The 12,391-nt window shown below is 38.9% G+C and overlaps 1 protein-coding gene across 1 annotated transcript in view; it reads left to right on the top strand.

Moving 5' to 3' along the window:
- astn1 (astrotactin 1) overlaps positions 1–12,391 on the top strand; it is a 1,400,536-nt gene that overhangs the window by 491,676 nt on the left and 896,469 nt on the right. Inside the window, exon 8 of the mRNA XM_034183391.1 lies at positions 1,286–1,453. Within this exon, the coding sequence (XP_034039282.1) occupies positions 1,286–1,453 (168 nt within the window). The remainder of the gene's footprint in view (positions 1–1,285; positions 1,454–12,391) is intronic.

Raw genomic sequence — 12,391 nt, 5'->3', positions numbered from 1 at the left:
CATTCCTGCTGCTGGTGCGTTGTCAACATTTTCAGACTGTTGAAAAATTTGAACAAATACCGCCGACAACTTCAATTAGTCTGTATTTCTTTTTACTTGGGTTCTTGATGGTTTCTTTTCATTTGCTTAGTTTTTGTAACATTAGCATTTTGTTTAGCTTTCATCCAAATTCGTTCAACCTCCCAAGCCCGACATATTGAACAAAGGCTGACGAACGCAGCAATATCTGAACGAATCAATAACTAAAGCTTTGACGAGCTGATGGAAACATCCTTGTATCACTAATGAATTGTTCTTTTTTTGGGATGAAAAAGCAACGTTTTCATGCAGAAACAATAGCATTAAGAACATTTTATCAACTACTTTAACTGTTTACGCATATTTCAACCATTTGTGGCTGGCCTGCATGTGCCTGTGTGTGCATGTCTTCAGGAGTAGCCTTCGTCAGAGGTATTCGTCAGGACAAGTACTATCACAGATAAAGTGTACAACAAGGTACAGACACCATGAAAACTCAGAATGTGAAGACAAACAAAACTTCTTGTTGTGAAGACAAACAAAATCTCAAACCTGGAAATACTGCGGAAATGACAACATGGCCGGCTCATTCAGTTTTACACCCGCTTTCAGTCACATGATCGTGAATGTTTTCTTTTGATTTCATTTAGAGCTTCGAGGTCGACGATTGCTTTGTGTTTCTTTTGTTAGTTTCAGTTCTGTTTTGTTCTTTTTGTTCATTCCTTCGTTGAAATATTCACACACGTCAGCGAATTTCATTTTAAGTTCTTTTGAGTTCACTTGATTTGCAGGTTTTTCTGTGATGGGATCTTTGGTCCACTTGTTCTCGATGATGTTGACTTTTTTACTTTTTATCCTTTGTCCAACTATCGGCATTGCTGTGTGACCGGGGCATAAATAGTGCTCAGTTTGATCTCAGGGAATTTCACGCAGTTTGCCATTATTTTTTATTGTGTCTGTTTGAAACAGAGGTGATGTCAGGTAATAGGTGCTATATGATTCGAGGCCAACTTAATTAATATGTGCCATTATTATACATAACAATAAAAACATCAAGTCCAGAAGGTCTCCTTCAATAAATGTGCTTCACATGCAGTGATTTTTTTTTTTTTAAATGGACACCTGTATTATATTTTTCCACATTGTTCAGTCCTTTAATCCCGTTTTTCACCTTCCTTCTGTCACTTTCCCTATCTTCCTTCATAAATTTCTTTTCATCAAACTCTGTTTCCATCCTTCTACCTTTTCGTGCTTCCATTGTTTCCAGGATCAAGGTTCATTCTCTTGCAAGGTAGCCAGTTAGATGCCTCGGACTGGTTGAACCCAGCCCAGATCTTGCTGTACTACCAGCAGAATGCCAGCGGGCCCTGGGTCAATGAGCTTTGTGGACGACGCCTCTTAGACCCTTGTGAGCATCAGTGTGACCCAGAGACAGGTGAGCCCAGAACACAGCAAAAAGCAAGACCCAATTATGTTCTGCACTAGTATTAATTACACTCAAAACATCAGTGTTTGTTATTTCCCATGAACAAATCTTTACTGTTGCCTATTGTGTGATAGCATTTTCACATCTGTTTTACAGAAAATACAATAATAACCTAATGTGACTTGAGCCACAATAAATGGACTGAAAACCTTTTTAACTCTCTGGGGTCAATGGGCGTGCGGATGTTCAACTCAGATTTTTGTCACGTTCATATTAATAGATCAGTCACGGAACACAGAGACTTCATTCAACTATATCTTGAAACTACACAGTGTCACCTTTCGTTGTAATTCTTGTTGTTTTCACCTCATAGTCAATCTTATAGCCCGGAGAAAGTCACACGAGTCTGTCTTGTTCTCTGCCTGCAGCTTCAACACACTCAGAGCGCACGTCACTCTTTTCAAGAGTCAGATTGATTCTCACTGCCACTGAACCATCATAAATGCTTTAAAAATGGTCCTGTCAGCCTGAAAACATGTTTTTCTTTTTGTTTTAGTCCTACAGACAACGCATACTGTCATAAACATGTGAATGGGCTATTTATTAATTTTTTTTAATTCCAGCATCTGCAAGCCTTATTCCACTGTGTGTTTTTCCATAATTCCTTTTGTGAAATGCTGAATAAAAATTAAGTGTTTTCCAGCAACTGAAAATGCTCTTCTTCATATGTTTTTTGAGATTGCAAGAATTTCTTCATGTCTTCTTCCAGTAAAAAATGAGCAACTTTCTGCAGCAAAGTCTCTCTCACACAGAGAAACATCAGTATGCTGAAAGAAGGAGGAGGAGGACCCATGTGACCTTCTTTAGCCTGTGAGGCACATATCAGCTTGTGGGAGGGTCCATTTTAAAGCTGACAGTTTGTAGTTTCAGGAAGTGGTCGAATGAAGTCTGTAATGCTCCATTGCTGATCCATTAATAGATGTGTCCACACGTCAATCAGCCTCAGAGGATTAAGTATGGATTGAATGTCTGGCTGGCGATGAACTTTTCATCAGTACTGCCAGTTAGTGATCGCAAACTTGAAACACTGTTCAGGGACAATTCAAATCCTGTTTCAGAATATTATTGAAGAGTATGCGTCAAAAGGAAGATTTGCTGAAAACTTGCACATATACCCTAATGAATATGTCAAATTCTGAAATTCATATTTAAAGGCTGAAGTCACCATAGGGTCAGTACATTGACAAACAACAGTTACTGACCATTTTAGTGCAGTGTTTGTTTTATGGTCATGCTTCGGGAAACAACTGGTGGACTACAGCTAACATTTATTTTGGGAACAGAGGGATGTGCATAGGTGCACAAGCCCAGGCTGGCAAAATGCATCCGTGCTGAACTTGTAGCGGTTATCGCTCACTGAGGACCCAAAGGCCCTCACCCAAAACTCTGGCTCCACTAACCAAATGACCGTGGCACTCTGTCAGCAACTGCATGAAGGAGGCTGTTTAATTGTTTACAGGTGTGACCATGCCTATGCTCCACCGGGCTGCAGAGCCTGAAATGGAAAATAGATTGCCTGTAGCGCTCGACCTGGTTTCTGCCTGTCTGTGGAGCTGATCAATTAGTTTGCAGGTCTCTACTGTCAAATTCAATTGAGGTAACAGCTGCAAGTCTGTACATGATCTGTGCTACATCTTGTTAAAATTTGATTTATTTTGTGAGAAACTGCAAATAAATAAATAAATTCATTACGGCCGATTAATTATTATGGCAGAAATTGAAGTGAGTGAATAAAATAAAAAAAGAAGATTTTCATAGCAATCTCAAGCACCTACTTCATGTAGCTGCACATATTAAAGCAAACAAAGGAAGTAAAATAATAAATAAACTGTAAAGTATTAGAATAATAATATTAATGTAATAATCATGTCACTGCATAGCATTGCTCATACAAGATTAGAGTTTAAAACCCAAGTACAAGCAACAGAAAACTAATAATCACATTTTCAGAACACCATTAGCGTATTTGAATACAGTATAACTAATGTTTGATCATGTATACAGATGGTTTTCTTCATTTGTATTAGAAACCTACACATATTTGGAGTTTGACAGCTTTTAGCTGTTTTAGCTGTCTCTTATAACAGACTAGAGTTGACAGAAAATCTTATAATGCAGATCACCAGTTGTTATTAAATAGTAGCTGTACCTAAACTGGCCGAGTGGTGTAAGAAATACAGTGCATCCTATTTGTACAGTTCAACCAGAACACCCCCTGAAGTCAGAATTCAAAGTTGGAGAGTCAGATCAACCTCATCATCCCGGATTTATAACTCAAGATAGCTTTATTGCACCTGAACAGATGTAACGATATACAAAAATCACAGTTTGGTACATACCTCGGTTTTGAGGTTATGGTTCGGTTCATTTTCGGTACAGTATGAGAACAAAATACAAAACCTAAAATTTACTGTAACATTATAGAAACAGGAAAATAAAATAATTGCAAAGTGGTGCCTGGTAATAAGTTAAATAAAATGTTCTCAAATAAACAACAAATGAATGAAATATTATAAAAAAAATAAATAAATTCCCAGTAAACAACTTTTAACAAAACTTTCCACAAGTAAAGCACAGCACAACGTTTCCAGCATGAAGCCCTGTTCAATTTTATTCAGACTTCATATTTTTTGCCAGAAAAAATAACGTCCAAAAATGTTACACTCTATATGGATTTTTTTTTAAGACAATTAATGTTAAAGAATCCCTTTACTTTTGTACAGTTTAATTTATTTTCTATCTCTTTCTATTAAGTGTTCATTTAATGTGTAATATATTGTTTTAAATAAAGTTTTGAAAACAAAAACATTGTGGGAGAGGCAAAAAAAAGTGAGTAAAACAACCTTAAAAAATATTTAGAACACAAATAAACTTGATTCTTGGTTTGTTTATTTATTTTGCTATTAAACTTGGTTCACTTATTAAAATAAAATAACTTCTCAAGGCCCGGGCTTCTCAAAGTCTGGGGACTATTTATTCACAGCACGAGGTCAGTAGGCTGAGTGAGTCGAGTGACGAGGATTGTAGATATCCCATCGCTCAGTGCTTTACAGGCTGCTGCAGAGGAGGAGGGGGAGACCCGCTGCCGCTTGGTGACAACAGACTTTCACTTTCAGTCACCAAACATCAGAAATTCTCCAGTAACACCAAAAAAAGTAGTTAGATTTGTCGCAAGTCGCTTTTGAGAAAATAAGTTGTCAAGAGGGTTTGGAAAGTTGCCAGATTTAGCGAGAAAGTCACCAAGTTGGCAACACTGAATGTAAACACACACAATGCTAACTCGCCCATGCACAGCCCTGTACTGAACCGAACATCCCGTACCGAAACAGTTCAATACAAATACATGTATCGTTACACCCTTATCTATTAGCACTTTGCTTTATTATTGTCCCAGGAAATCAGTTGTTCACTTTGTGCTCCCTAACTTCTGTTTGTGGATCTGCTACACTGGTGTTAGCATGCACAATTTGAGCCTAATACATCATTTTCAACATTGTAACTGAAGCACCTTCAACTTAGGTGTTACATCATTCCACTGTCTGAGTTCTGAGTGCCATTAGAGCTCTTAATGTGTGTGCTGTTGCTTGAGGCTTGCCAAACAACATGTGGAAAGATTTTGTTGTTTTCTTTTTGAGCTATGCTTTTGCCTGAGTCCACTTACCATAAAGCTGTTAATGGTGAAGCAACACACAAGCATTTTTATGTGTGTAACTCCTTCACTGTTGTCATTTTGGGTCTTGGTGGCTTCCCACTAGCCTGGTTTATACAGAGTGACTCAATTTTTGAGGATGCCCTGCTTTGCTCAGATTTTTCATACTGTGTCATACTTTAAGATTTTGTAAATGGTTAATCAATCTGAACCGCCACTGATAAGTAACAGTTTACATCTATTGTTAATCTGCTGACATGTCAGTGAAATAATGAGTGAATGAAACATCTGACTATCAAATAGCTCAGCAGCCAATTCTCCAGTTACTTTTGATCTCTTAAAAATGGGGCTTTTAACAGTACTCATTCTTTCATATATTAATTTTCTATACCCACTGACCCCAGCTAAAAGTCACGAGGGGCTGGAGCCTATCCCAGAAGTCATAGGACGAGAGACATGGCACACCCTGAATAGGACGACACAAGGACAGACAAACACAACCACTCTACCACCCACTTAAGAGTACTCATCCAATATGGAAATAATTACCCTCAAATGCAAGCTGACAGTTGACATCACAACTTATTTATTCACTGTATTGTATCAGTCAGACGGGGTCACCACTATCACTTGAGGTGTGTTTGTGTGTGAGGGGGGGGGATAAAACACACGCACACACAAAAGGGTAAATTTACAAGTCTATAGTCAACTGTAGTTTGTTTTATTCTGCATAGTATTGTTTGTGAAAGAATGAATACATAAAACTGCAACCCAGAAAGGGGTGGATAAGGGATAGGTAAATTTAATGGAGAGTGGGAGAGAGATAGATGAAAGCTTGTCATGCTTGAAATGGCTGATGAATTATAGATGTATGTTGACGAACAGCAGCATGTCAGTAAGTTTTGATTAATAGTCCATGATGTTAATTCTTCTATGTGACCTACAAACTAAAACTGTAAAAGTGCAGACTGGAAAGTAAATGCCATCTCAGCACAAGATGTTTGTCTGTTGTGTTTAATCTTTGCTGGGCTCTCTGTGATCATAAGAATCACATTTGCTAACAATTCACGTCTGCTGAATGGCTACATGAGACATTGATTGAAAATGCAGTTGGGATTTTAGAAGCACCACTTTGGTTGTAATAGTATGACTTGCAACTTCTGATTGATGGACATGATGCACACTGGGTAAAAACTGTAACAAATGCCATTCTTCTAGAGGGCAAATTTGACATTTTATTATACAAGTAGAATGTGTTTATTAAATTCAGTCTGAAGATGACTATGCACAGAACAACTGTAATATATTGCATAAAATGCATGATTGGGCCTACAATGAGGCTATGGTCTTAAGGGGGACTTGCAATATGCCTGTTGCAAGTGCAGTTGGGGCAAGCCAGATGTAACATTGCTATACAGTGCAGAATCAGAGTGCAAAATACGGCACAGGGCAGAAAGGGGTTGAATTTTGTCAATTGATCACGGGTATCTTTTTGACAGATAATGAAATTTACATGACATTGTAATCTGTCATCTGCTTTAGCACTCAAGAGTGCATTGCTGTTCACATGATCACATCAAGAGTGAGGGGTTTTCTGACCTGGGGTGTCTGCTTTGTCATGCAGAAATTGCACAAGAGGATGCAAGAGCAATATGGACAACACAAATCTCATGCTAAAGTACTACAAAAAGCTCAAAGTCTTGCCAAGTGAAATAACAGCTGTCATATCAGACCTGGATTTGGTGCATCCACAGCTTTGTGTAAAGAAGTCAGTTGAAAATTTCTTAATGAATTGAAGGATAAGTTCATCATAACATTACACACCAATCAGCACTTATAACATCATCATCATTATCACCATCTTCAAACGCTTATCCGGGATCGGGTCGCGGGGGCAACAGTTCCAGCAGGGTACCCCAGACTTCCCTTTCCACTTATAACAGTAAGATATAAACTGAAATTCTATAAGCTCTGTGTGTTGAAATGTAATACAAAGAGAAAAAAACAAATGATCCACACAGCCACAGTGTCTGTGCAGATCATTTGGTTTTTCTCTTTGATATATTTTTGGTCCTGCATGCCTTTTTATGTGCTTTGGATGTGCGTGTCTTCATTGCATTATTTCAAATGTAATACAGACATAGGGTAAGTGAGTTTTTCATTTTATTTTATTTTTGTTGAGGTTGGGATATTTGGTTAGTGTTTGCAGTGTGTTTTGGATTAAAGCAAGTTTGTTAAGAAGGGCAGAAGCATTTCTGATGAAAATCCTTCATGAATGGTAATTTGGTTGTAGGGTTAGACTAAAGGCGCTTTTCCACTTCTCAAAAGTAGCACTACTCGGCACTACTCGGCTCGACTCTACTCGGTTTTTTCGCTTTTCCATTAGGGTAGTTTTTAGTACCGGGTAGGTTTTTTTTAGTACCTGCTCGGGAGCGGTTCCAAGCGAGCCGAGCCGATACTAAAATGTGACGTCAACAGGCTGCCGGCCACTGATTGGTCAGAGAACGTCGTCACTGGATGAGTCATGAGTGCGCCGTCCGAGAGGAAAATCAAAACCCGCCATTTTTAAATAGTCACAGCGGCGTTACAGTGACCGTCGTTTTCTTTCGTTTCACGGTGAGTTTTTTTTTTTACTCGCGCAAAACCACACCGTGGTCTGTGGATGAGCTGCGGACGTTTATGTTTGGTGGTGGAGGAGAAAATACAGAGTGGATGAAGCGATCTGAAATGAGGCCGCACTCGGCTCACCAGACATTACAGCAACTCAGAGAACAGCTGAAAAAGCTTAAAAGTGATTAAAGGACCACAATGACCGGAGTAGGTCGGACCGTAAAAGGGCTGGAAACGGTACGACCGCAGGAACGCTGTTTACGGACAACACCGGCGAGCAACGGGAGGCAGAATGACCGCGACTCGGCTTGGAAGCGACGGATGGTAAGTGTTTTTGTGACTGTAGTTTGCTTGAAAGCACCGTTTAACGTTCCTTTTCCCATTGGTGGGAAGCACACTTTAACAAAGTAAGATTGTGAGTCTAAACTTGTGTTAAAGTAACATCGTTGTCTCATGTACGCGGACACAGTGAGCTAGCTAACTGCTAACTAGCGAGCTAGCTAACGCCGTGCTCCGCTTTAAAGTATTAACTTCTGACAGAAAAACGCCTCAAGTCAGCAAGACAACAAACGTGTACATTTGACTCATTTAGTGCCATTACGGTGATGATTTTTATTTTTTTTTGACATGTCGCCATTTTGTGTTTTTGTTGAAGAATCCAGTTCCATAAGCGAGAAGGGTTCGAACACCAGCTTCAACATCTGTATCAACGTCCAGCACCACACAGGAGGAACGTGTCATCACAGGTAAGAATAACCTGTCTCTCATCACCTTAACTTTCCCCCCCTTCACCCAAAAAAAAAAAAAAAAAAAAATCCAGAACCCATAAATATTGTCATAAATCCCACAAAGGTCCAGCAGATTTTGCTGGACCTTCCCAAAGTTTCAGTTATCTTGATCGCTTTGCATAAAAGTCATGTTCTTTCAAAATGATGCTCCAAATGATCTGATTTGTTGGAGGATAAGTTTGAAAGAACATCATTTTTATGCAAAGTGACCAAGATAACTGCAATTCTGGGGAATGATCATACAGAGATTGAAGGGTTTTTTTTTTTTTTTAAACTTCCTTTCCCATTTCTACCTTCATTATTGTCCAGGAAAGAGATAAAGGGAACCTGTTCCAGCAGGAGAATCTGACCATCTTGAGTGACGTTGAGGCTGAAGCTGAACTGGTTTCAGTGTGATCGACACATCCGGCTGATCCTTGAGGAAGCAACGGTGGTGGAAGCTGCATTTAATCAGGCATATCTTGGCATGCTGGGTGACCTTGTGCACGCGATGCATGACCGCATGTGACCTGCACCCCCAACCCGGACTACAGACGCATGAAACTTTTGTATAGTTTGTGTTGCTTTTTTTATGTGTGTGTATTTGCTCTTTTTTGTTGCAGTAAACAATTTGACTCATGTGACTGTATCATAATTTGTCATTTCATTCTGAGTCAACAGTAAAAAACATTTTGGTTCATTTCTAAGAATTTTTAATTTGGGTTTTAGCCTCTCCAGAAGACACTGCACATGACACCTGGCTGAATCTTTACACAGATGCTGGAATAATCATGTCTAAACTGAGATTTTACCAAATGGTATTTAACATAAACAAAAAGGTTTACTCACTTCAGTGAAGGCACCATTACATCAAGGAATTTTGAACAACCAGTTTTACTGTCTGTTACATTTACATTTATGACCCCATTAAATGTAAAACTTATTTTACTACTGGATTATGCTTAAACAGCTTTTCAAACTGTTAGCCTTTAAATCTGTAAACCTTGGTAACTTTTACAAATCAAACTGATGTTACACAAAAGTGGAGACATTTTAGCAAAAAGTACAATAATTTATTCAAACTTCACAGTGCAACATAACTGGTGTATAACATGATGATGACAAAGGTGTCCCATTCTGTGGCATGAACCTCTGCAGCGGTGACTCTGAGAAAACCATCTGAAACACACACATACAGCATACATATTTTAATTAGTGCTGTCAGGTTATTAAAAAATAATGTGATTACAAGGTTTGTGATTAGTTAATCTAAATGAATCATTTAATTGCAGGTATATTAAAAAAAACTCAGATCTGTGTGTGTTTGGGACATTTAATAATCAGGTAAAAAATAATCAGGGTTATTTTTGTTACATATCAAGGAGGTATTAAACAAGCTGTAAATTAGTCTTAAATTGGGAGAACTGTCTAAGTGTAATTTGGATGGGTTAAATGCAGGCAAATTTCATTGTATTTATGTGTACAATGACAATAAAAGGATATAAAGAATGTCTATAAAAACAGAATTGTGGGAGTTTGGAGGCTGATTCTTTCTGCACAATATGACTCCTTTAATAATTATCTTATTAGATTTCATATTTTAAATTTGTCCATTGAACATTAAAATCTGGATGAAAAACAAACGTTTTTAATGTGTTTTAAGCCTGTTCGAGTTCAGTGACGACGTTAATTAACGGTCATTAAAACCGAATCAACATTTTGTGCGTGAATGTCAGTAAATGCACAAACTCCCACATTTGAGATTTAACAATAAGTTATCAAAGCAAGTTACTTGGGTAAAAAAAAGTATTGACATTAACACGTTTATTGCTCAGAAACGCGTCTTTATTCACAGACCAAGTCACTGACGTCAAAACAAAATGGAGCAAAGTGTGACTGAAGGCCTGATAGGTATTGTAATTAATCTAAATTAACGCTTTATTTTGACAGCCACAATTTTAATAGTTAATAGCGACAGCCTGCAGTTATTAATTATTTACGGGCTACTTAGGAAGCTAACGATTAGCTTACCGTCATGCTTTGCCTTTTCATCTCTAGCAGCTTGTATCTTCTCGTCTTCATCTTCATATGAATTCCCAAAGTCTTTTGTACGTCTCAAGCATGTTTTTCTCGCTGCCAGCAACTTTCTCTTAAAAACTCACACAGCAGTAAACACACGGAGTTCGCCATTGTTTATGTTTGTGTTGCGTATAAAACAACATCACTGCAGTTTGCTCTGCTGACCCCGCCCACGTTGAAGAGGTACCATTTGCAGTGGAAAAGCTTGCGCTTGGAACCAGACCGAATAGAGCAGAGTAGTGCTGGAGCTTTGTAGTGGAAAAGTGGCTTAATGCTAAACACCAATTTCAAGGACAATGTACTGTACTTAGTGTCATAGAACTGGGATTAGCACCCCCCCCCCCCCCCCCAAAAAACAAAACAAAAAAACATTTCATCTTGGAATAACAACAAACAGAAGGTATAACATCAGAAAGCAAACAAAATTTTATTTCTCCCAAAGAAAAGGCTTGTTACTATACAAAGCACACAAATGTAGCATACAGTTGTCATAACTCACAGTTTCCACATTCCCAAGGTGCGTCTTTCCTACATTTGCCACAGTGTACACAACATTCAGTGTTTCTGTTATTATTGCAGAGTATGCACACCTGGCACTGTGTCTTTTAATTCTGAGAAAATCTCACAAAGTTGCTGTTTGCGCTCTTCCCCTAGTGCATTTTCCTGCAAATGTCTGTTTTGAAGTTCCTCAGCGAGCTCCAGCATGGAAAAACTGCAGACTTTCTTTTGATTCTGTACATGCTGTGTATAAAACATGTGCATTTGTGGCAGCCATGTCCAACAGGTTGTAAAACACAGCTATGGGCCATCTCTGTGTTCCTGCACACACAGAGTATTTGCATAATTTCTGGTCCATGATATCAACACCGTATTTGAAATGGTTATAATCAACAACAGTGTTCAGTTTTTGTTTTCGGGTGTCCACAATTTCCACTTTCTGATGCATGGTGCTCAGAAGACAGACAGATTTTTTTTTTTTTGCATACACTGCCAGCAAGGCACTTCCAGATGTGAACACCTGTGTTGAGTACAACTGGCAGCCTGAGGTTTCCCTTGGCAGTTGCTGGTAGCTCCCAACGATTTTTGTTGATGGTGCCAAGCAGAGTTGTTTTTCGTTAAAGAAGCATGTTAGCCAAAGACAGAGAGGTGAAGAAATTGTCCATAGTTACAGTCCTTCACTGGTCCATAAATGGTTCCATCAACTTCAAAACAACATTCCCTGACAGCCTGTCTCCCGCCGGATGAGTAAAATGTTTTCCCAAGTAAGGGATGGCATTACACATGTATTTCATGTCCAGATCTGCTGCAATCCAAAACGTGATTCCAAACTTGTCAGGCTTGGATGCAATGTACTGCAGAAAGGGACAATGAACCTTTGACAGTTCATCCACCATAACATACTGTCCTGGACTGTTGGATACCATACCATACCATGCCACTTTATTTATATAGCACATTTCACAAACATAGTTTCCAAAGTGCTGTACCAAAAAAAAAAAAAAACACACACACACACAGAGGACCACACACTCACGCGGTGTTAAAAGCCAAAGCATAAAAATGGGTCTTAAGACGAGACTTAAAACACTCTACAGTGGGGGCTGTTCAGATGTTAAGGGGCGGATCATTCCACAGCTGAGGCCCCCCCCCCCCGGTTTTTAGTCTCGTCACAGGCACCACAAGCTGGAGCTGGCCCTTGGACCTCAAAGCATGGAGAGGCTGGTAAATTTGGATGAGGTCCAAGATGTACGCTGGGGCCAGTCCATTCAAAGCTTTTAAAAC

The sequence above is a fragment of the Thalassophryne amazonica genome, chromosome 12 (assembly GCF_902500255.1).
Source record: "Thalassophryne amazonica chromosome 12, fThaAma1.1, whole genome shotgun sequence".
Lineage (NCBI taxonomy): Eukaryota > Metazoa > Chordata > Actinopteri > Batrachoidiformes > Batrachoididae > Thalassophryne > Thalassophryne amazonica.
This window is presented reverse-complemented; position numbering and strand designations above follow the sequence as displayed.